General features: G+C 43.6%; 1 protein-coding gene across 1 annotated transcript in view; it reads right to left on the bottom strand.

Annotated features, from left to right (window-relative positions):
* Window positions 1-25,562, bottom strand: part of POK (Vps52 / Sac2 family) — a 156,475-nt gene that overhangs the window by 78,456 nt on the left and 52,457 nt on the right. Inside the window, exons 5-14 of the mRNA XM_087695563.1 lie at window positions 19,910-20,011; window positions 6,386-6,469; window positions 6,154-6,234; window positions 5,682-5,825; window positions 5,463-5,554; window positions 5,172-5,253; window positions 4,859-5,044; window positions 4,073-4,188; window positions 3,895-3,953; window positions 3,533-3,633 (exon numbers count right to left, since the gene is read on the bottom strand). Of these exons, the coding sequence (XP_087551689.1) occupies window positions 3,533-3,633; window positions 3,895-3,953; window positions 4,073-4,188; window positions 4,859-5,044; window positions 5,172-5,253; window positions 5,463-5,554; window positions 5,682-5,825; window positions 6,154-6,234; window positions 6,386-6,469; window positions 19,910-20,011 (1,047 nt within the window). The remainder of the gene's footprint in view (window positions 1-3,532; window positions 3,634-3,894; window positions 3,954-4,072; window positions 4,189-4,858; window positions 5,045-5,171; window positions 5,254-5,462; window positions 5,555-5,681; window positions 5,826-6,153; window positions 6,235-6,385; window positions 6,470-19,909; window positions 20,012-25,562) is intronic.

Here is a 25,562-nt window from a genome sequence, read left to right as displayed (position 1 = left end):
ATGTGTGGAGACCCCGGAAATCCAAGCCTGGGGGAAACCCAACCTTACCATGGTGCCCTCTAGGAAATCCCAGTCCACCCTGTCATAGGCTTCTCAAAATCCAAGAGTAGTACGGCCAGTCTCTGCCCACTGTACTGGGCCCACTCTGTCGCCTCAAAGAAGGTGAATACATTGTCCAGGATGCTCCTACCCTGGACAAAGCCTGTCTGTGTGTCATGGATGATGTCCGGAAGCAAGGGGCGTAGTCGCCTACCAATCATCTTTGCCAGTGCCTTATAGGCTACTGACAGTAAGGTGATCGGTCTCCACTGGGAAAGCTCCAACTGGTCTCCCCCTTTGGGGAGAAGACTAATAAGGCCTGCCGATAGACTCCCTGGCATCTGTCATGTAGTGAAAATCTCCTGAAAGGCCAACATTAGGGGTTACCACTTCCCAGAAGGTAGCGAAGAAAGCCTTAGAGAGGCCATCCTCTCCCGAGCATTTCTGCCCGTCCTGTGTATGGAAAGCCTCCTCTAATTCCTTCTCTGTGAAGGGGGCTAGGAGGGAGCATCCCATCTCCTCTGTGATGAGGGACGGGATATTATCCCAGACCTGCTGTCTACATCGTTGTCCTCTAGCTGAGGTTATCTCCTACTGGAAGAGGTGACTATAGTAATCGGTAGCAATCTCTATCACCTCATCTGGGCTAGAATGGATCCTCCCATATTGATCTCGGAGGCTATGTATCTGATCTCTAGAGGTGCAAGGCTCGTGCACCTGAAAAAACTCCCTGCACATCGTGTCCCCCTTCCGCACCCAGAAAGCTGCTAAGATGCGGAAAGAGAACTCAGAGCGCCTGTCCTCTAGGCCAGGAATGGCTGCTCACGCACGCACCTCCTGTGCGTGGAGAGTGGGATCCCCTGGTGCCACCTGTAATAATCTCTACGTGGCTGCAAGGTCCCGCCAGAGCGCTCTCTCCTCCTCCCAGCTCTGCTGCCAAGCCTGTATGGCTCCCTCTTGGCAAATCCTGCTCGACTCAGTTAGGGCCTCTGCAACCTCCTCTGCGATCTGGCCCCTCTTGCCCCACTCTCTAGTCCAAATCTGCTGTATCTGTCTCGTCACCTCCTTCCTCCTGTAGATCGAGTCAGGGAACCTATGAGATGTCTATCTCACTCACATAAGGGATTTAAGAGAACTGCTTATCCACATTGATGACATCACATGAGATGCTACTCTTGCTTCTATTGAACTTCATGATTTGCCTCATGCACATCAAAGTTTTGCTACTACTTCGTGCTTGTTATCAAAGAATAATGCTGATCTGCATCTTATTGATGAGCTTATAGAATTTTTGTTACAAGAAGATAAATCTAGAGCCAACAAAAACTCTATGATTTCTTCAAATCAAGCATTTGCAACTTCTCATAAGGACAAAGGAAGGTTCGGGGCTACTCCTGATGCTAAGCATTCCAAACACATAAGCCCATTCGGATGCTTCTAACTCTAATCATGAGGAGATAGAAGGAAAAGAAAGGAAAAAAGAGCTGCAATTGTTTCCACAAAACCTAGTCATTTTATAGATGAATGGAAAAAGTCTATTGCTAGTAACAGTAAGGAACAGTAGAAAGGTTCCACTACTAGGCTCCATTACTAGACCCACTTGGTGGGGGTGGGGGGAGATATGAATGGAAAAAGTCCCAATGTGGCCTATGAGACAAAATCCAGAGTACATCCATGTCTAATGTCATCTCATCCGTAGGGTAAAGATAACATTACAAATAAGTGGGTGGCCTATGAAACAATACTAAAAATAACTATACGATGGGACTATACTAGGATTGAGCCATGTGTAGTGTTGGTCCATAGATAGAAAAGAAAAAGGAAAGGAAAGGAGAACCAGATCAAACAGGGTGAAGGTTTCCAGGGATGTTTTCATTCAGCCCAAATTCAAAGGGGTGGATTGGGGGTCATAGACCTCGATTGCCAAAGTAGAGTTTTATTGGTAAAGCTCATTGTCAGTGATCATCTTCAAGGCAAGTTGCCATGAAAGAAGAGGTCTTTGAAGATTAGACGCCACAACATCTGCTCTTGGAGAATCTTGGCAATCTAGCATTCACTAGATTTTTAAGCATATTAGGGGGGCCTTTGGAGAGGCTTTGAGATGTGATTTCCAGCTGCCATTATATGAGCCAAGAGATCTATATCCTTAGGCGATCATCAATTAGCCCCAATCACCATTGAAGAGAAGATGAGGCGGCCTATTCTCTTCAACCATCATGTGAGGTTGAAATCAAGCCACAACCTTGGGCAAAGACTTCAATGAAACCCAGGGGAACTGGTTTGGAGAGATTTATTTTTGTTTCTTTTTGTGGAAACAAAACCATTTTGAGGAAGAGAATACAGCTATGTAAGATCAGAGCAGTGCCAACTGCTACCCAGCATTGAGTTAGACACAGCCTCTCTTCAACCTTTTGACTTGTGGAGAAGCTTGGATGGCAGTTCTGAACCCAAGAAGATTTTTCTCTTCCTATAGTTAGTAGGACATAGGATCTTGGCAGGAAGCACTTTGCTGTGCCTAGGGACAAGAGGAGTAAGCTTGATACTAAGTCCAAGTTATACATTCTTATTGGCTATGGAGAGTCATATGAAATGGGCTATTGCTTGTGGCATCTTGAATCAAAGAAGGTAGTACACAACCACGATGTCATTTTCAACAAGAATAAAATGCATAAGGAGCTCATTAAAACAGTTAAGATCTAAAGAGTGGTGTTTCAGGAGGATGGGCAGCCAATACATGTTTGTGGGACTGCCACATGGCACAGGAGATGTGAAGGAGAGCCCTTAGGATAGTCTTCTATCTTACAGCACAGAGTATGACAGTGACTTGAGGTGTAACGGCTTGGGTCATTGATAGACGTCCTGCATTTGCATATGAGGACTTTCAGAGCCTGTCCTTTCTCATTTCTGGCCACCTTTTGAGCAAGATTCCCACACCAGGTTTCTCACAGTTAGCCGAGGGTCATCACCACAAATGGGAACTGATTTCTAGCTGTACTGTTTGGTACATTTGGATTGCAAGATGCAGTCTTGCTATAGGTCTACAATACATGCCTTCTGCAAGGAAGGTCTCCAGGATTTGGATAGACTTTGTCCACATTCTCTGCAAGAGATGGGGGAGTTATAAGGTGACTCTTAGCAAACGAGGAGGAGAGATGCTTTTCTTAGCATTTGGGATATGGGCACCTTCTAGCTGAATTCAGAAACATTGTCTGCCATTACAGACTGTCCAAGTGGCTGTTCACACAGGCCTTGTAGCAGACTTCTTTCAGTTTATGGGAGGGCTTTGCAGGGCATTCTGTATCTGTATTTTACCTCAGGATGTTTATTTTTGAGGTGTGTATCCTTCCAATTTCCTCCTCTCGAGAAAAAAAATACATGTGCACGTATACCTTCAAGACTTTCTCAAAAAGACCACCATGCTGTTACTGAGTTTCAAACTTTAACCAAGTCTACATGCATATAGCTGAGGTGGTCGCTTTTCTTCTTCTGATACCTGATGTTGATGTGTAAGTCTGATCATAAGCATTAGGCCGATTGCATCATAATTATCAGAGAGGACTGAATTCAAGTGCTCGTCAAGAACAGCAAATGGTCCTGCACATTCCACAAACCACCAAACACACTGATTGTAGACTGACAGATAATATAAGTCAGTAAAGTCTGTACATGCGATTAAGTTCCACACACCAATGTGCACAATTGACACAACACAAGGGTTTTCTGTATTGATAAAAAATATTGGCGATGTGAACCTGTGCATTTTGCCCCTGCTAAGGACTGGTAAGGCGATAACCAAAACCAATCTTTTATGCAATCCTCTAAACTATAAACTGTACGACTTCAATATCTACATACCTGCAAAAATTTCATAGAATATTGCATCCTCACCAAAAAAATTATGGCAGAATAGATATCTGCAAAAGAAACCAGAACAGGAGGTCAAATTCTTAGCTAGATACAAGTAGAAGTCCCATTGACAGAAAAAGGAGATGCATCATGACCAGATATATAATCAGGTTTAGTTGCAAATTACTCAGAGGTAGCTGTGTCAATGAGCAGCTTATGAAGACTCCGGAATAAAACCTCGTAAGGATACTTTGTTCCACTAGCCTCTACAATGTGCGGTATCAATGCTGGCTGATCAATCTCCTGAGGATGCACAGGAAACCTTTGGTGTATCAGACAAGCCAGCATGTTTCATAACATTAGTCCTTAGCATCATTAAGAGAATTTTCCAAGACTGGCTTTACACCAACCATCATCTGCTTGTGGCCTAACAAGAATGTCTAAATTTACCCGTACCATGTAAGACCTCTATGCAGTAATAGATAGCCAATTATTTCAAAGCTTCTTCACTAGATTGAAGACCATATGTTACTGAAATAACAAGTCATACTCTTTGAACAACTTAACAAACAGAAGGATCTCTTTTGTAAGAGAGGAGGTGTCAGCCACATGGTAAGGGCATCTAATACCTTATGAGGTCCTCATCAATCCCAAAAGATACAAAGGAGGGGATATAGCTAGTTTCTATCATCCCTGAGTAGTGCCTGCTATAAAACCCTTAGAACTTTCTGATATATCTGGCACCTATTCAGTACATACCAAAATAGAAAAGCCAAGGTTGATTCTTTTATAAAAGCATGATATACAAGGACAAAACTTGTGAGATAAAGGAAAATCACTTGCTATGAAAACAAACCCAAAGCACACTTCTAAATAAATCTATAGTGAGGGGAAAACACATCCAGTGTGCCCCATTTCGAATTTCAAGAAGGTTGAAAGTACCTATGTCTTTATTAACTAGCACTGTACTCACTTGCAACACCTTTGCTCGATCTCCCAGTGCAAAAACAGCTGAACGGTTTCTCAAAGGCTCTCTCGACCTTGAAAATAGTCCAATGCCTCTCGTGTCCTCCACACCAATCAGGTCATTCCTTGTTGCTATGTCTAGTTGAACTTTTTCTAGTGCTTGTATGTAAGTACGGAAATGGGCACTAAGAACCTGGAGGCAAGAGCCATTTTAAAACGCACAGGCATCCTTTGTTTTTCAAATAAAAGAATTCTATTAATGACACCTCCAAGAAAATTCTAACAACAGTCTGAATTTTACAACTCAATATCATAATCACCCTGTTCAATGTATCCACATATGCTGCACGAACTTCAGGATAAACTTCTTTTCCATGTTCACGTAAAAAGGTAATAACATACCTATTTGAAACAGAGGAAACAACTGTCATTTGCTGAATGGAATGCTCAAAGACTTTGAACCTCTTCAAAAAAAATTCTGATTAGTTTTCTTGCATTTTTAGTGTCTTGATGCTTTAGGCTCGCACTGTATCAAGTGACATACTAGAAGTAAAGATTGCTAGACAGTAAAACAACACAGATCAAAGTCGTTCTCAAGTGTATGTACTCACTTGTATTTCAGCAGGACATTCTGTTGCAATATCTGTATGTTTGTTTTTGGTTTCTTCAATGCATTCATCTTTTGCATCATAAACTCTCGCCCCTGTAGACATAAAATAGGGAAATAAACATCATCAAAGAATCATACAGTTAGAGACAATTAGGGTATCCATGAATTTTGAAATGTTGATGTATTTCTGCATCAGGGTGACCCCTCTTAACCTATCAACCTTGTAAATTGCCTTCAGGCGAAGTTTCTCTACTTCAGATTCTACATCATTGTAAGCTGCAGATACTTTGGCTACAGGGTCTCCAGCTAGAAAGTGCAGCTTTCTACTGAGGAGTTGTAGATTTCTTACATATTCTTCATTCACCTGAAAAATATAGCAAGTCAAAAAAAAAAGGACACCTAATCTAACACTCTGGGTGATTCCAAGATATACAGTTAGACCCCATGGAATATTGGATCCTCCCAATACATGATTATGTCAACTTCAGAAGAACTTAACTAAGACAACAGCTTATTAGAGTCCCGCAGCACATGAAAAGCATTCGCTTAAGTTACAGAGATTAGCACAAGCTGAAGAGCATTCAAAGTAGCATTACCAGACAGACCTCAAATCTAAATTTTGTAGATAAAGTAATTTTGGGTTACAGAAATAGCTACACCTTTCTCACAAGACAAAGCATTACAAGCTGTACCTCACCATCAACAATTGTATCTATCATATTGGGAGGTACCACAATCTCCTCAAGAAATCTAGAAAGTTTCAATTCAGCAACCTGAGACATTAAAATGTTTTACTTCAGTAGAATCAATGACCCACCAACAAAGCAAAATAAATTAAGAAAACACAAACTACTTACTGATACTTGAACAATATCATCTGAGAATGGGCCCCTAGGACAAGGACCCATGCTACCAGAGATCTACCTTTCGGTTTTTTAGTTTCAAACCCATGCTCATGGACTGCTCCTGAAGACTCTTTATCTCTGAGCTTATCGACCCAAGATCAGCCTTTATAGACACACAACAGAGGTTTGTAAGGCTCCAAAGTGAAATCGTGCCAAAAAGTTCCATGAGACGTGTGTCAATAGCCTTCTTGTACTTAACAACTTTTTGTAGACAACATGCCATGCCAATAGTCATTTTTTAGACTGAAATATTTTCACATTATAAACTTAACAAATGTGCCAAAAAACCATTGCCAAAGCAGCTGCTGAAAGCAAGTTTACCGCAAAAGCAACCAAAATTTAGAACTTTTTCTCACCCTATGATATGTAGATACATTGCAATAAATGCACACACTAATTTATCAAATTCTTTTTCATTTGGACCCAAACAAAAGGAGTGCTGAAGTCAAGCCAAGTTGTTTATCTATGTGCAAAGTCATTCTAAGTACAACTTCACAACTTCCAGAAAAGAGTGACATATCCATAGCTACACATTTGTCAAGCTCGCTCTCCCCAAGGAATAATTAACATTTGACATACTAAAGAAGAATTAAGTCCATATACCATCAGACAGCAGGCACATAATTAAGTCCATATACCATCTAACAGCAGGCACATGTTGGCCAAGTCTAGGAGCAAGAAGTGGAGGCCTGCTAGTCAATTTTGACTAGCAGGCCGGTTAAAGAAATACCAGAAGGGTCGCCAATCTTGGGGCCAACAAGTTGTCCATTGCCCAAGATTAAGTGGTAACATCTGAATTTTCAATTCATAATTAGTGTTAAATCGGGTGCCGGTTAAAGAAATACCAGAAGGGTCGCCAGTCTTGGGGCCAACAAGTTGTCCATTGCCCAAGATTAAGTGGTAACATCTGAATTTTCAATTCATAATTAGTGTTAAATCGGGTTATTTACCACTCTATCCAAGGAGGAAGGTTGGTTTCAACTGGCCCAAGCATCGTCTAGTCTGGGTACTCCATGACTAATCTCAAGAAGGTATCACCTCTAAATAGTGTAGCCTATCAACTTGAACTGCACTATATGTCTTGCATCTGCAAATGTGGTGCTCCTCACTCTCCACCTTCTCCCAACACAATTTGCAAATCCTCTAGCCTCTAGGAATGTGGGCTGCTCTCCCTGTCTTGATCTTAAGCCGATGAGAGGAAACCCTAAGCTGACCAATGGCTAGTTGCATCTCCTGTGCCATGTATACATCTAGTTATCTAGGTCACTCATCAATGAAACCACCTACCTTGGTCCTCATGAAGTGGTCCTTGTAAATCTTATCATATGACCATGTTTCTCTCGATGTGAGAGAGGCGTATAGAGTGATGGACAATGTCATACTAGAAGCAAGGGATGTGGTCCATGTTGATCCTATGTCCTATGTGTTGGATGTAAAGTCCCTTCATCTCCGTGTATAAAGATATACAGGTGTGAACACACCCTTACTGTACCCTAACATATAAATACATTCTTTTATTCTTTGTGTACCATTACAATCTCGTACACTTATTTATGTGCTCACACTCTCTCTTTTACTCTCAACATTGCTGCTCTTGCTTCTATCTCGCACTCTCATTGCACACTCTTCCCTTCAAACTGGTATTAGAGCGCAGAGTGCACACTTTCCGAGATCAAAGGCAGCTCGCGAACAGCTCCAAGCAAAAGAAGGTCAATCGAGCACCAGTCGGGGCGACTGGCAAGTGCCGAGTGTGTGACCGTCGGGCAACAGGCGCTAAGCGTGTCAGGCGACAGGCAGGCGCAACAATGTGGACCAATTGGGTCACGGGTGTTCAGTGGTGAACAGCACAACGTGTGCCATGCAGGTCAAGCGAGGAGCTAGGCGACCAAGCGATGTGACAAAAGCGACCAGGCATGCAGGGCGTCAAGTGGAAAGTGGGCGGTTGATCGGCGGACGACTGAAACAGCATAGACGTCAGTCACATCAGTCACACGGTGCTGGCAAGTCAACGGGTCCCCCCCCTGTCCCGTCAATTATTTCTTTTTGAAAGGAAATCAAAACTTCCTTAATTTCACATCTTTTCTTTTTCCTTGACAGGGGGTTCACGCGTGGAAGTACAGTTTCCAGATTTGTGCAAATCTGACCCAAAAATTTGGGGCTTTTCCCTGATTTGATGCTCTTCATGCATAACAATGACATTTGACCAAGAAATTGCAAAAAATTATATACATTGACTCTAAAATTTTTGGGGTTTTTCAAGTATTAGTGAAATTTTGCTCAACTAAGCCTAATTTATTGCCATTGGTGTACATTTGGACCTCAGAAATTTGCAAAATTTTGTGAAATTTTACTAATTTTTCCTGTTTTATGCTTTCACGAACATGTATTAATGCAATCGGGGCAGATCGGTTAGTGAAATTTCGGGGCTTTTGCCAAAATTTGTGGATCTTGACAAAATTGATTTGACAAACGCACTTTGGGAACATTGCTAAAGCAATCTTGGTGCTGTAAGCAATGAGACTTATCTCCCACTTGTGAGATTTTGGAGAGATTGCAGAGAATTTTGCTGTTTTTTGTGTATCAGAAGCTGACTTGGTCACATATGTATGCAGTACACATGTTGGGCAACTCCCATTGAGTTGATGTATTGCTGAATATTCATGTTGCAACATTCTTAGTGATCATTTGCAGATCTCGGATTGTTGTAGATGTATTTTTGGTGATATTACTGAAGTGGTGGTAAAGATATCCGCCACATTACTGGTGGTAGGACAATAGACAAGGCTGATGTCACCTACATGTAGCCTCTCTCTGACAAAGTGATAATGTATCTCAATGTGTTTCGTGAGTGCATGAAACACTAGGTTCTATGCCACTGCAATGGCACATATACACACATATGCTCCAGCAGTTGAATGTCTTATTTACCTATGCAACACTAGGCCAAACATACAGTTTGCAGTTTCAGCCCTGAGCAGATATATGCATCAACCACACATGTCACATTGGCAAGCTCTTAAGCGTGTCTTTCGTTACTTGCAGGGTACTAGATCTCTTGGATTGCTTTATGCGAAGAGGGGACCACTGCAGTTACATGCTTACAGTGATTCTGATTGGCCTGGTGATTATGATTCACGTCACTCCACTAGTGGCAATTGTTTCTTTCTTGGCTCATCTTGCATATCTTGGCTTAGCAAGAAATAATCCACCGTTGCCACATCATGATGTGAAGTTGAATACAAGGCAGCTTTCACTACCACAATTGAATGCGTATGGATTAGACGCTTGCTAGCTAATCTGGATATATCTGCAACAGAGCCTACTCCTTTGTGAGCTATTTATAAACCCTTGGCTGAGTAAAAAGGTATCAATTTTTGCATACCAAGCTCTAGGAGCTTGTTTTAAGCCATATAAAGCCTTTTTCAGCTTGCAAACCAAGTGCTTGGATCCCTCAACTGCAAAACCAATGGGCTGCTGTACATATACTTCCTCATGAAGTTTCCCATGTAAAAATGCAGTTTTAATATCTAACTAATGCACAGTCCATCCATAATGGGTAGCCAAAGCAAGCATAGACCTAATGGTAGTCATTGGGGAGGTAGGAGCAAATGTGTCCTTATAGTCAATGCCTTTCTTTTGTGCATAGCCTTTAGCTACAAGCCTTGCCTTATATTGGTCAATGGATCCATCTGCATTTTGTTTCAGCTTGTAGATCCATTTTGTCCCAATGGCTTTCTTCCCAAAGGGCAAAGACACTAAATCCCATGTTTGATTCTTAATGATAGAATCCAATTCAGCTTGCATTGCTGCCATCCAATACACACTTTGTTGTGCATCCTCGAAACATTCAGGCTCCTCATCATCAACTGTACTTGATGCCATAACAAACTCCATGGTATGTGCAGTATCATGCATACGAGCTTGCCTTCTAGTGGGTGCATCCAGATGACTATCTTTCATAGTCTGTAAATACCATCTAGGCATTTGTCTTGCCTCCTGACTGTGCATAAGCTCTTGCTGAATTTCAGTTTCAGCACTTTACTGACTATTCAGATCAGCCAATGGCTGATTTCCTGCATTTTCCAATGGAGCATCTAGTTGAACATTAAGTTCACTTGCTGAAACTCCAACTAAATCACCAAATGAAATGGGTAGTAGCCCTTCAAATACATCATGGGCAGCTTGATATGTATCAAAACCAGTAAGGGACAATTCTAATTTTTCATCAAATAGTGCATCCCTACTGGCAAACACCTTTTTAGAGACAGGATCATAGAGTCTGTAGCCTTTGCTCTCACTACTATATCCCACAAAAATGCATTTGACAGCCTTGTTAACCAACTTTTTTCTAAGTACCTCGGGAATGTGTGCATATGCCACACACCCAAAGGTACGAAAGTGCCCAACAAAAGCTTTACATCTCCTCCCTGATTTGCCATTGTAAACAATATCAAGAGAAGGAAAAAGAGCAATGTCCAAGCTAGAATAACCTGGAAATCTCCAAAATTTCCAGAAATTACAGCAAATAGCTTGCTGCAATTAGTACACTAAGGTAGACTCTGTCAAAACTGTTTGTAATGCACACAATTCAAGGTGCATTCAATGTTCAGCAACACTGTATGAGCAAAAAACCCAAAATTGTCCAAAACAGTCTACCTCTGACTAACACTGCAGTACATGTGCCAAAGTCTTCAAAAACCTCAAAAGCCCCAAAATTTTTACTTATTTGCCAAGAAATTTGAATCAATCGTGTCCCAAACACGTACTCCGAATTCTGTGTCTGCCCGGGAAAAAGCTCCTTTTTCCAAAGAAGAATCTGGAATAGAAAAGTAATTTTTCTTAAAAAATACCTCAGAAACCAGTCGAGCTGATGGCAGCTAGTGCAGACCACAGGGTGTGGTGGCGCAGAGGATTAGGCTGCAGGGCGTCGCAACTGACAGAGCTGCACAAAGTACTGACGGGCGGCGCAGCTAGTACCTGACGGCACAGTGCAGGGCACAGGGACAGGGCCACAGGGGCGGTGCACAACAGGTGCAGGGAATACACACGCAGACTGGGGCTGGGCGACGCAGGCAGGGGCAGTACTGGCGGAAGGCTGGCGTGGCGAGCACTACGTGTGTATTCCCTGCACCTGCGTGCTCTACCAAACTGCTTCTCTATCTCTCTTATATCTAGGGGGTCTAGTAGTGAATCCTAGTAGGGATGTATAGTACTGTGTGGCCACCTGTCTCGCCTCAAGGGGACCCTGTGCAATGGATCCATCAGCTCTCCCAAGTCTCCGAACACCTTGTCTAGAGTATTTAGGCCATGTGGTGCGGAAAAAATCCCTCTTAACCCTATCCCCAGACCGAGTTCAAAAAGATGCTCTTGCGTGAAAAATATACTCCGATCTAGTTTCCTTCATGAAGTCAATCTCTACCCTGGCGGTATGCATCCTCTCAACTATCCATGTGCATCATGGCCGTCTCTCCTCCTCCCTCTGTAAGGCAACCAATGATGCCCTAGCAGCTCTTTCCTTCTCTAGAAGACTCTGTATCCTCCTTGTGACCTCCTCTCTGAAGAGGGAACTAATCTCCTGTAGGCTCTCATCCAAGTCACTAGCTGCTCGTCCAGTTGAGAAGGGTCTAGATCTCCAACACTGTGTGACTGTGTCTCTAAGATCATCCTCATAAAACAAGTGCTCTGGAATCCTAACACTAGAATGGGGTCCCCCTACTCTCTCAAAACGAAGTATTGCCGCCAACTTTTGCAACCATACCATCTTACGTGCCGCCACAATTGAATCCTTGTACGCAAGTCTCTATGCTGGATAATGCAATTGTAGGTTGTTTTTTGCTACTCCAAGTGACTGCTACACTACCAAGTGAAAACATGAATTGGTTGGCAGATCTTCTATCAAATATACTACGAGTCCAATCAGCATCTATGTATTTGGGTACCTATATATACTTATCTACCTCACAAAAAGTCCATAATGCAAGGTATACTATACATATCTCAACATGCATCTGATTGTATCTCAATGAGGCTTTCTAGGTACCTGCATAAATTGACTCACAAGCACAATGGCATAAATCAATTCTAGCCTTGTGATAGTCATGTAAATCAAATTCTCTACTATCCGCCCAAACATAGTAGGGTCTTTTATCTCATCTCCAACATTAGTACTCAACTTTACATTTTTCTCCAATGGCATTGAAAGAGGCTTACATACTATCATACCATACTTGGATAACATGTTTGAGCTAATTCTCTTTGGGACAGCCAAATACCATCAACATACTTATCACCTCAATGCCAAGAAAGTATCTCAACTCACCAAGATCCTCTATCTCAAATTTCTACTTCAAAAATCCCTTGACATTAGTAATCCCATTGTATCACTTGTAATTATTAGAACATCCATATAGATGATAATGACCAAACGTGCATCCTCCTTCCTCACATAAAGTGAACATAGAAACCAATTTAACAAGATATTCTCCGATCTTGTCAAACTACACTCTAGGTGCTTGCTTTAGTCCATATAGTGCTTTCTTTAACCTGCATACATATATAGGATACTCCAATTCCTCATAACTTGTTGGCTACTCCATATACACCTCTTCTTGTAAATCACCATATAAGAAGACAGCCTTTATATCCACTTGTTGTAAAGTCCAAGCTTTGATTATTATCAAAGCAATTACATATGTAAAGTTGCCATCCTAACAACTAGACTAAATGCATGTTCATAGTCTATGGTATATATTTGAGCATAGCCTTTAGCAGCCAACCTTCCCTTATACTTGCTAATTGAACAATCTGTATTGTGCTTAATCTTGTAGACCCATTTACAACCAATAGCTTTCTTGCTCTTAGGCAATGACACTAAATCCTAAGATTTGTTGCTCTCTAATATCACCACCTTCTCATCTAGTGGTACATTTCAATGTGCACGATTAATAACTTTCTCAAAACAATTGGGCTATATATCCTCAACTTCCTTTCCCATGTAAGTAATGGTGAGTTACATAACCCTCAAAACCAAATCTTTTAATAGAGTATCTAACCTTACTAGATCTATGTATCAATCGATTGTTGAACATAGCCTTTACATTGCCATGTGCTTTCTGTATACCGGGTGTCTTGACAGAAGGAATATTAAGCTTACAATCTAAAATCTTTGATCCACTAGCATCTTTATTAAGAAACGAATAACTAGTGTATGCATCATTACCATCTGAGACTTTCATCTTTCTTTTCTCATCAGCAATTGGCCTTTTTACATTAATTGTAATACTACTAGATGCACTTAAGGTGTGGGGTTGCTCCTTCGTCTTATAGACCAAGGACTGACTATAGATTTGCTATCAAATAATGTCTTTGGTCCACTAATAGTGCGTGATTCTTGTTAGTTTGTTTGCACATGGCTACTACGATCATCATCATCATCATCCAATGTATCACCATTAGATGCATATCAATTGCTCAACTCAACAAATACTTTCAAAGGTGATACATTGGGCTTTGTGCCTGTAAAGCATTCTTTAGGGGTCATATCACGAGCTTCAGTTGTGAAAGTTCTATTCATAATATATGTGGCATTAGGAACAACCTCAGATAAAAAATACTTCGGCATATTTTCTTCAGCCATTAAGACTTGCAATTTTTGCAATATGCTTTTTTTCCCTTTTTGCAACCACATTTTGTTGTAGGATATGTTTGTAAGTAAGCTGTCTTTTTATGCTATTAACATAGCAACAAAGAAACGTGTTTCTTTGAGCTTAAAACTTAACTAAACGTTTCTTTAAGTAAGAAATGTTTTTTATAGTAGAAAATGTGAGGGTTTTTTTTTTCATTTTTTTGGGGGGGAGGAGGGGGGGTTTGTTGTGGGTGTGGTTATGGTGGGGAGGGACCTAGGGCAATGTTGAATATCATGATGATGATGAGTAATGACTCTTGAGGGCTCAAGATTTTAGATTAGAGACTTAACTTTTTTGGGATTATGTTTAGTTATTGGACTCCATCAATCTAGTATCTACTCTTGTCTAGAGAGTTGATTATTATACGACTTTAGTCTCATTAATGAGTTATTTATGATATATTATAATTCATTTTGGATTTTGACATTTTGTTAGTCTGTTTTGGAATGCTAATCATGATGTTGCAACTTGACTTAGTCCATATTGTGCATGGGCTATTTACATGTTTATTTCAATTTTATTTGTGTGATATTGTATGGATCATAATGTTTGTCGTCTGAACCATAGTATTGCTAGTCCAAAGAATCTAACTTTGACAGAAGTCAATAATGAATCATAGATGTGTGACGTATTATTCTCAATTGACTCTCATGTATTATCACTCAGGCTTGATTGGTCTTTTTTTGTTTAAAAGAGAGTTTCATAGAGATTTAAATCCTCTTTCCCTAGTTAAAACTATAAAAAATCCCTATATAAACAAATCCTTCTTTCTTATTTTACCCCCTCTTTAAAGAAATTTACGAAACACATTTAACATTTCAAACGTTTCTAGTTGCTATGGTTATGAAACCTCAAAAAGTCACTAAACTCGTTACAGAGATATTTTGCCTCTTTATTTGACCTCAAACGGTTAGTTTTCTTACGTGTTTCTATTTCAACAGTAGTCTTAAAAGTTTTGAAATGCAAACACTTCACTTATTTTTTTCAAAATATACACCCTTAGCTTTCTAGGATGATCCTCAATAAATATAACAAAGTACTTATTGCCACTGTGATACATTTTGTGCAAGCCTCTAAATATGTTATCTGTGGCATTAGAGGTTTGGGCAGTCCTTAGCTACAACTCATTGCTGACATTACATACTAAAAGCATGGTTGGTGATCTTTTAAGAATGCACATGCAACTCCCTATTCCTACTACCACCTCACCTTACTGCCGACTCCTATCACAGCCGCCTCCTCTATCCCATCATAGCTGCCTCCTTGGCTCACACCAATCGCCATGCCTACCATGCCTCAACCTGCTTTGTCCACACTCTCTCCTCACTTCGCAGCCATGGACACTTCCTCAACCTCCTCATCCACCCTTGCAACCTTCGTAAGATTCCTTGCACCAGAAACCTCCATCTCCCCTCCCTCCGCACAACCTCAACAGGCAGACCAGTGGCTATACCCTACGCCAACAGACCACGAAACACCAGCACCACCGACACATGGAGCTAGCGTATAACCCAAGATTGCATCCGGTCCTCCACCATCCCCAAGGGGTTCTAGTGTAGCCCCCTACATACACTCGACCGATGCATTTCCACCGATCCGCTTTGCTTCGAACACAGAGTTGGCACTCAAGGAGAGAGTGTCAGCCCTAGAAGCATCATCCTTGGCTTGCAGAATGGTTGGAGATCGTCCGCCTATCCACAGTCTTAAGGACTCCATCCAGTCTACTCTTACTGGCACCCTAGCTAGGATCATGCGAGTGGTGCCCCTTGGAAAGAGATACTTCAAACTCCAATTCAGCTCACCTGAGGAGATGGAGACAACGCTCGCTACCAGCCCGCTTGATGTCAGGACCTCAGTAGCATACTTTGATAGATGGATTGAGGGCTGAGACTATTCCTTGCTTGGAGACGGCACTGCCATCACCATCTCTTTTTGTGGCCTTGATGAGTATTTTACGCCATACAAAGTGTCGCTGCCTCCGTGGGCTGAATCACATCCATCTGCACTATTGCCCCTATCAATGGCTTTGGGACCTCTAGCTCTAGGGCATCCAGTGGAGAGTCTATGGGAGCAGTGGGGGGATGCAGTGGCTTTGCAAGGGCTGACGGCCTGAGGTCCCTAATCACTCTCCACTATCTCGGCTCCAGGTCCTCATGCCCTTGCCTCTTGCCAGCGCGCTCTCTTCGCTGGTGCTGTCTCCTCTTCTATCTAGCCTTGTGCCGTCTCTAGCACTCTGCATCACTCCTTTGACACATCTCGAGTCTTCTGATATTGCGTCAGCAAAAGTCCTATCCCTCTATATGACGTGGCCAAATGTAGTGCCAATCTCAGAAAGATCTAAGAAGCTACAACAGGCTACAAATATGCCACAATCCCCCAGACCATTTCCTCATCAGGTTGAGCTTCGCAAGCTTAGCCCATCTTAGGTACCCGACACACAGCAGGCAGGGGAGGCCGTGATGGCCCAAGACAATGAGCAGGAGGTAGAGGACTCAGATGACTACTCTGAGGACTTCCCCCCATTGCACCCCGCAACAAAGATAGCGTAGAGGACACATGATCAGGTATATACTAGGAGGCAGCAAAGGCAGGCATGGGTTGTACAACCATGCTGGTCCGAGAGGTTGAGACACACTCCATGAGGATACTCTCATGGAATGTATGAGGCTTCATGTGACAGGATTTGCATAGAGGTCGTCAATTTAGGCAGGGTCGGAGCCTCATACGACAGGATTTGCATAGAGCTCTAGTAGAAGGATCGATTGATTTTCTTATGTTTCAAGAGCACCATTCAATGTTGCGGAAAGCTAGTGCCAAGTCAGAGTTACACTTACTAGGTAAGTGCTACAAAGATACAGGCTGGAGTATGCATATGTATTGGGGGGCAATGGACTCAGTTGGTACAGGGCTGGGGTATTTTGATTCCAGGGAGAGCCATGTGGGTCTCGGTGAGAGTGGAGGAGGCACTCATTGGTTTGTTGGCCATTTATGCCACGAGTGGCCAACAAGACATGAGATAGTTTTGGGCCACCCTAAGTCAGTCTCTACCACAACTTGATCACTAGATGGTAGGGGGTGACTTTAACATGGTGGAGACTCTTGAGGACAGGAGAGGCAGATGTACAAATATCATTAGGGGAGGAGAGCATGCTGCTTGGGAGGAGTTCTTATTCAAGATTAGAGGCCAGGGTCCAGGGTTCACAGTAGGGTTTGGCATGACCACAGGCTCACTTCAGTTCTCCAGGAGAGACATGGTGATAGGAGCTAGGACTTTCTCCAGGATTGATCGATTTTGTGTGGATGACTGGGCCTGTGACAGAGGCGGCCTTACAGGCATCATACCTGGCATGACCCTCTCGGACCAATCACCTATTCAGTTTGGATGTGTAGGTAGAAGGTCCAATTGTCATTCATTGTGATGACATGAGTAGCATACGGTTGGCTAGGAATCCTATGTTCCATGATAAGAGGCAAGACAAGATATATTGAGATGCATTATCACTTTGTGAGAGAGAAGATACTTGCCAATGAGAATGACTTAGTATATGTCAATACACATGATCAAGTAGTCGACATTTTCATCAAACTCATAGTGAACAATGAACAATAAGAGAAAAGAGAGTGCTAGAATGTCACATACACTAATGTGAGAATAAAATAAAAGACAACCCCTAAGGTACTACAGTACCATACTCGAAGCAAATGTTCACATGGAGGAAAAAAAATTCTCCAACCAGAAGATAAAAAGTGCCCATAAATAAGGGAGCATTCACACCAGAACAACAGAGAAACATAATAAATATAACAAATCCCCCTAGAGTGAATGATGTGAACATATATAGCGAATGGCAGATCAATCCCCAAATGGTAGTAAGCTTAAAGCCTTGCAAAAGGCTTCAATCCTTTCTCTCAAAAGACGTTTAGTAAATGCATCTGTCAAATTGTCTTGTGGAGGGACATAAACCAAGTCAATCTTCCCTGCATAGAGCCTCTCTCTAATCTAATGATAATGCATTTCAATGTGCTGAGGGCAAGCATGAAACACTAGGTTCCTCGCAACTAACATGGCACTCTGACTATCCGTATAGACAGGAGTGGGTGACTGCTATCCCACACTAAGATCAATGAAAAGGCATTCGAGCCATACGCATTCCAATATAGCTGCAAATGTTACCTTGTATTTAACTTCACATCTAGATGTGGCCACTCTAGACTGCTTCTTACTCGACCAAAGATGCATGAATCACCATGCATGAAACAATTACCACTAGTGGATGACTCCTTTGTCAAAACAACCAACCCAACCTTGTCCATGAATGCATGCAAGCAAAGAGAAGTGCCTCTAGGATAAAAGAGGCCCAATGATTGAGTGTCTTTAAGATAATGAACGATACGTTTTACTGCTTGCCAATGCTTAGTGTTAGGGTTGTGCATGAAGTATGTCAGCTGAGAAATCCCATATTGAATATCCAATCGTGTATTACACAAGTACAATAACTATCCCACGTCCATTTGATAGAGAGAAGCATCAAATGAATCTCCTACATCCTCAAGTATAAACTTGTGGCCTATCTCACCTAGAGTAGAGATAGGCTTGCAATCTTGCATTTGAAAATACTTAAGGAGCTTCCCAATGTAGTTAGATTGTTGCAAAACCATAGCCTCCTCAACTATAGTGAACTCAATGCCATGATAATAGTGCAAATGGCTAAGTTCTCCAACATCAAATGTATGATACATTTCAACCTTCAAGGCTGCAGTCTCATGGGACCCTATCATTAGCACATCATCCACACAAAAAAGGAATTAAGAGATCATCTCCATTCTTGCAAACACATGGCGTGCTCTTAGTGTGTGAATTATTGAAACTAAGAGCATCATTGTTGTCATCCAAAGCTCACTTTGGGAAGCATCATCAAAAGATATAGGCATTTCATTACATGCAATAGCAACAAGATCCTATGCAACAAAATGATCCTAAGCATGTCTAGTGGCTGCCCAAGTTTTTCCCGGAAAAATGATTTTCATTTAGTGACATGTGAGTCATGCTCAAAGTTTTGAAGTCCCAAATCACAACTAATATTAGATATTAGCCATCCATAACAATGGAGATAGAATCACATGTTAACTGAACACAATTTTTTTGCTTTAAACACAGTTCACAATGTTCTATGCTAATCAATGAACGTGAACTACATTTAGCATCAAAGTACGCTTTTTTCATGGATGGCAGTTGTAACCCTGGAAGAATCAAAATCGTGCTTCACATTTCTAGAAATGGCAAGAAATGGAAATGTTGTTTACCAAGCCAAGAAACAGTGTTTTCATGCAACTATGGGAACAGCTGAGGCAATGGTAGCAATTGTGGTTTCGGAAATAAGGAATGGGAGGAAGGCCACACAAAAACTCCCTTTTACAGAGCTTAATCAGCCTTTTGTCCTACCAAAAAGCCCCATGTCTCATCTTTTCCAGTAAGTTATTTTAAACAGGTCTTGGAGCTGTCCAAGAGCAAAGAAAATTAGCCAAAAATAAGAGATTAGCTTAAGGGCTAATTATGTAGCTTAACACTATCAATGGATGTCAGATTACATGTTCTACAAAAGGTCACCAAGTGTTCACCCAACTATTTTCATATAATTCGCTAAAAGTTATCAACCACAGCTACTGATAATCAGTAAAAAAATTGGCCATCTTTGCCTCATGTATATCATGATCACTTTCCTTCTCTCTTCATCCATGGTGACATCACACATCCAAACTTGTAACATTATTTAATTGCTGAAACGATGGTAATGTCAGATTTTAGTTGTACCTTAACTAACCCAAGAGACCACAGAAGCAAACAAATTTCTGCCTACCTGAAATCCACCCAGTAGAACTTCCATGTCTGTCAAAATAGCATCGCAATCCCGAATCTGACTGTGGAGGGAAACTAAATTGTCGCTCTCTTTGATGTAATCCTGCAAATTTAAGAATTGGGCTACATAACTGTTTATGTGAGTAGAATTCTCAAAAATATGAAATGCATAATCAGTGATTAAAAACTTTAAAAAGTTCAATCTACTTGCTGTTGAGTCATCAGTAAGTTATCTATGAAAAGAGGCTATCCAAATGCATCAAGACCATGCAAGTTTGTAAAGAATCTCTGTTTTCCATCAAAAAAGGGATCCTTCTAAAGTCAAAATCCTAGTACAGACTTACTAAAAGGAGAGTGCAATTCAATATACAATATTCTAATTTGGATCTCACGTAGACAGAGAATTTCAGGGCACCCAATGTTAGGAATGTGTGGTTGATGTGTATAAAATGAAAGAAAAAAGGCCAAAAAACTATATCAACATCTTCATAGGATCAAAAGCCTTACAAGACAAAAGGTACCTAGGCCCCTAAATGGAATCCACTTGAGGTACTTTATAAGGGTTTGGCTGAGTTATTGGGACATTCTAAGACCACTTTGGTGCTATCAGTTCACATTGGTCTTCATTTTACAGTACACAAGTTTCTTCTTTTACAAGGTTGCAAAGTACATATACAAGGGAACACACCAATCTGGTGGGCTTAATGCTGGACCATTTGAGGAGTTAACCGTAAGGTGCTAGAGTAACATAACTATCTCCTCCCATCCATTCAAAGTTTCCCTGAAATATCTCCTATCTTCCACAGATAATAACAACGAGCCTCTAAAGCTGAGATGTCTTAAATGTAAATAGCATGACTACACCTCACAATTAGACGAACCAAACAAGGATGCTAGAAATCAGCTCCCATCAGTGACAATTACCCCGCCAGTCCACTGTGTTTGCTAGTGGTCTGGTGTGGGAATCTTGCTCAAGTGTTGGCCAATGATGAGAAATGAGTCGCTGCTCTGGAAATCCTTCTTTCCACATGTTAGGCCTTTGTCCATGACCCAACCTACTGCCTGCAAGCTGATGAACCGATCAGATTCTCTTTTTGTGCAAGACTGATGTTTTAGAGTGCACAATCATTCAGGGGAGTTTGGGAAGTTTTTTAAATCCCCTACATAAAGGCATGGTGCCACAGCCTCATTCAGTAGAATTCTAAAGCTCCTCGGAATGAGGGTGTGGAACCATCCCTTCATACAAGGGAGATTAAAAAAGACTCCCCTATATAAGGGCGAGACATCCAAGAGTGATGTGCTAAAAGATTATCAGTGCTGTACTATGAAAAGAAGCTAAGGTGACATACAAGACAAAATAATGCCCATGTAGGCATACAATAGGAGGATCAAGCAATACATGTCTAGCTGCATGGCGGAATCACACACACACACGAAATGATATATTAACGTCTACAAAAGGCCAAAGTGAGCTGCGAGATCGTGAGTTACAACCATGTGTGATTACACAACAATTTGGAAGAAAGTAAGTGCAAAAGAAATCAACTAAATAGGCTACGATATAGTGGTAAAACCCTAGCTGATACAATCTCGGTGTACAAAATCCTCAACAATCCATGAGGTATAGAGCCATTGATAGGGCCATTGACAGGGTGGACATCATGAAGGTACATATGAGAGGATATCATGGAGGTACGTGCAACCTGTCACCTCGCTCTTTCCCGAGCAATGATCTTCTGTATTTGCACATGCATGTGGCGTTGTCATCAATGTCAGGGTCTCAGGCATCAAGATCAGCCAAGCTGGACAGCACAATCAATCAGTGTCCCTCATGTAAGCATAGGCCGCTGCAGTGTCAGGGTCTCATCAGTGGTCCTATGCTAGGGTGAGGATGGAGTCTCCTAGATCGCCCTCGTGAAGAAGTCTATAAGCTGCCTCCGTGTAGGACCTCTCTATCTTGGGGCTTGACTCCTAAGAAGCATCTCTCTAAGTCGTCGAATCTCCAGAAGGAAGAGGCCAAGGCATCTCCAATCTGCATAATCCATGATTCTCAATAGGAGTCCAAACCCATCTGTGAACAAACAATGAAAGTGGCCTTGGACCTCATAGTAGGCTGGACAGAGACATACATAGTGCTCCTTGGTCTCTGGCTCGAGTTGGCAAATCTGGCATATGCGCTCTTCTAGTGGTATGGATGTGTATTTGCCGGTCTCAATCTCTAACAACACATCTAATCCCGTGAGATAGATGAGTGTCCATGTATCTTGGGCGGATAATAAAGCCATCATTTGTAGTGTGGAGAAGATGCTCTCAGTAGAAAGCCATCTTCATCCCTAGTTCCTACACTGATGCTAGCCAAGTCCTTTTGGTGTCGATCTAGGTGGTGTCTACCCTAATGATCTTGCCGATCTTCAGTTGGCTCAAGGCAAGGGATGGCCCAACAAAACGGAAAATACTAAGAAAACACGAGTGTGAAACTAATATGGGGAAGAGTATCATCTCAATCTCTCATGGGTCTATCCAACATAGATAGGCTGACAAGTTGTGGAATGCAAAAGAATAAGCTCCTACTGTCGCATCGTGAATGCTGCCCCCGCCTCCACTTGAACCGTCCCGCTACATCACCGCTTGGGCCTACTGGCCGCAGGTGCCTGTGTCCGACCTATCGCCCTCCCGCCTATGCCAGACCTGCCCTTGCCCCCATCCTACGGCCCCCCTGTGCCCGCCCTACGACCCCCGCCTGCCCACCCTGCTGCCCCCCTACGCCTGTCCCGCCCGCCCCTGCCCCGTTTTCTTTTCCCTTGGCCACCCACCCCTGCCCCCGCCTGTCCCCTTACCAATCCCCCGCCTGTCTTTCCCTCCCCCCCCCCCCCCCCCCGTGCACACTACCCCCAAATTGAGGCCCAACCCCCCGTTAGGTAGACACGCCACCGGCATCAAAAACAACAACTCCCCCCCCCCCCCCCCCAAGTTGCTCCCTCCCCTTGCAGCAACTTCCCCATCCGATAGCACAGCAGTGTGATAGGTAGGTTCTCAGCAGGGATGCGCAATGGAAACCTCTCGTCAGACACCCGCGCACTGTGCGAGTGCCCCCCAGTCAAACACCTTCCACGTCGTCCTCTTTGAGGAACAGCTCTTAGCCATCCGAGCCACAGAGTTGGAGCTTACAGAAACAGCGATATTTGGTCAAGTAGTTGGACACTCCCCTTCCAAGGCCCAGCTTCGGGACTGGCTTCATTCCACGCTGCGCATCGGCACAGTGCAGATCGTGGAGGCGGTCCTAATGGGTCAAGGGATCTTCATGGTACGACTCACCTCGGCAAACGTAGTCCGTGAGCTACTGGCCAGTTCACCCTGTGCTTCCACAAAGGGGGTCATCTCCATGGTCCCTGCTACAGTGGTTTCACAGTGGAGGCATTCACACTCCACAACAAGTTCCTTAGACACCCGGCCACCCTACTCTTCCCCCGACTCGCGATAAAGTATCGCCAATTAGTGAAAGACTTTGGATGACTCTTTGGTACTATCCTTCTTGTCTCTTTTGCGGACAAAGTGATAGCCGCAAGAGTCCCAAAGGTACAGGTAGCAATGAAGGACACAAAGAATATACCACAGTTTCTAGAGATCAAGGCAGGCAATCACTCTTTCAAGCAACAAGTTATTGTGACTGGGCAGCCAAGGCAATGCATGTGCTGCCATGACTTTGGGCATCAAGCAGCAAAGTGCACGCGTTTCGATGCCAAGGCAACATCGCCGAAAGGCCCACAGGTGGATGCGGATGGCTTTACTTGGGTCCAAAGACGACAAAGAGGGAGACGGCACGGGAGGCTGCACTCAGCCCCTCAGACATAGCCATGACAACAAGGTGTTGGAGGACGAGAATCGCCCCCCGGCAAAACTCCACATAGCCCCCCCCTCTCTCCCCAACCGACAGGACCATAGGCCCTCACACCCACCCCCACCCCACGGAGGCGTCACAGGCCACCTCACCTATGGGGCCACACCCCCTTACCCCCCCCGCCCAACACCCTGCCCCCCCCCTCCCCACGGCGCCCCCCCGACCCTAGCCCACAACTCCCCCCCTCTAGAGCGACTGGCCTCCCCCCACACCCGCCTTGTGCATCCGACCACCCCCCCATCACTCCATCCTTCCCCTCCCCATCATCACCCCCACCGACCACCCCCCTCCTAGTACAGGTGACCCTCCCCATAGGCGGGGAGGAGCCCCATACGCCGATATCCTCCACTCACCGGTAGTGGAGCCCCGCTCTCTCCCCCCGCACAGCCACCAACTCATCCGTCCATGCCGCCTATCACACTTTTCCGAGACGAGCGCAGCTGCTACTACCACAGGAATTTTTTCACAGTGGGCCGTGGTCTTACCTGAGAGTTCCGGAGTGTGGAGAATTCCCACTACCTCTAGAGGTGGGAATCTTCATGATACGCAAATCAAGGAGCAGCAAGGTCCATTTACTAGCACACCGGATGGAGACCGAACTACGCTTTCTTCCTTCAGACCTCACACACAGGAGACTGGACAATGACACAGATAGAGGAGGAGATGAAGAGCCAAGTGGCAAACCATATCTCCCAATGGATGGGAGAAGGTGGACTGGTACCTTTTTCCCAGCAGTGGCCAGGTTGCATGATGGACATTAACTGGTGGGGGGCTGGGGCCAAGGTCCCATATCTGAGCATTATCTTTCGAGCCCCTCCGCAATGGAGAGCTCCGATGGAGGTGATCGAGTGGCCCCTGGCACAGGCAACCCACTTCTACCATTGTACAAAGTCTCGCCTCTCTCAGCTTGGTTGATTGATGCCCCGGTGGTACCACCAAGTGCATCCATCACCCCCATGGTGTTAGAGATCACAGCCTGGTGCAGTCGAACTGGGCATTTCTGGCGCCCTATTTCCTGGCAGTTTCTGGCTATAAATAGCCGACATTCCCAGCAGTCTCCTACACTTCTCTGCTCGCAGATTACAGACCGGTGACACGCGCAGATTCCGTCTCTGTTCACAGATTTCAGACAGGAGACAGTGCAGACTGCAGCGGACTTCGAGGTGAACAGCAGGTTGCATCGTTGAGGTGGAGACACGCAGTCCAGCGCACTGCGCACGTGTATATATCTGCATATCTTTGTATTCAGCACACTTTATACAGCAGATCTTCATCTTCCACTGTCTCTTTCTCTCTCTTCTCTCTCTGCGTTCTCTCTCTCTCAGTCCTACGCTTCCGCACCGCTGCACTCTGACATGGTATCAGAGCAGTGTTAGAGGGCTGACTGAGCACAGAATCAACCTGAAGAGGAGTTTCCATCGCGACACAAATTTGCGTTTTTTGCGTTTAAGGGCAGACAGGAGGGCTGCGCCTTGGAACAAGGCTGAAACGAGTGTGGGCGCGCAGAAAAGGAGTCCAGGTGGTGGATTTGCTGCTGTTTGCTGCTGTTTGACGCGGAGGAAGTTTGAGCTTTCAGCCTACAAGTGCAGGTTTTGCTTTTTCATCGCCTCCGGCGGGTGAAAAAGGTTCAGGACGCGGAAGAGCCTTAGCAGGCTGAGTTTTCCCAGTCAGAGGGGGCTGCTTTTGCGTTTGTGAAGGCATTACAGGTGAAGATGTCTACAGAGATTGACTTGGAGTTCCAGTCGATTATGGACCG

The sequence above is a fragment of the Lygodium microphyllum genome, chromosome 16 (assembly GCF_053477565.2).
Source record: "Lygodium microphyllum isolate KBCC chromosome 16, Lygodium_microphyllum_v1.1.10, whole genome shotgun sequence".
Taxonomy (NCBI): Eukaryota; Viridiplantae; Streptophyta; class Polypodiopsida; order Schizaeales; family Lygodiaceae; genus Lygodium; species Lygodium microphyllum.
Note: the sequence above shows the minus strand (reverse complement) of the source record. Positions and strands in the feature narration are given on the sequence as shown.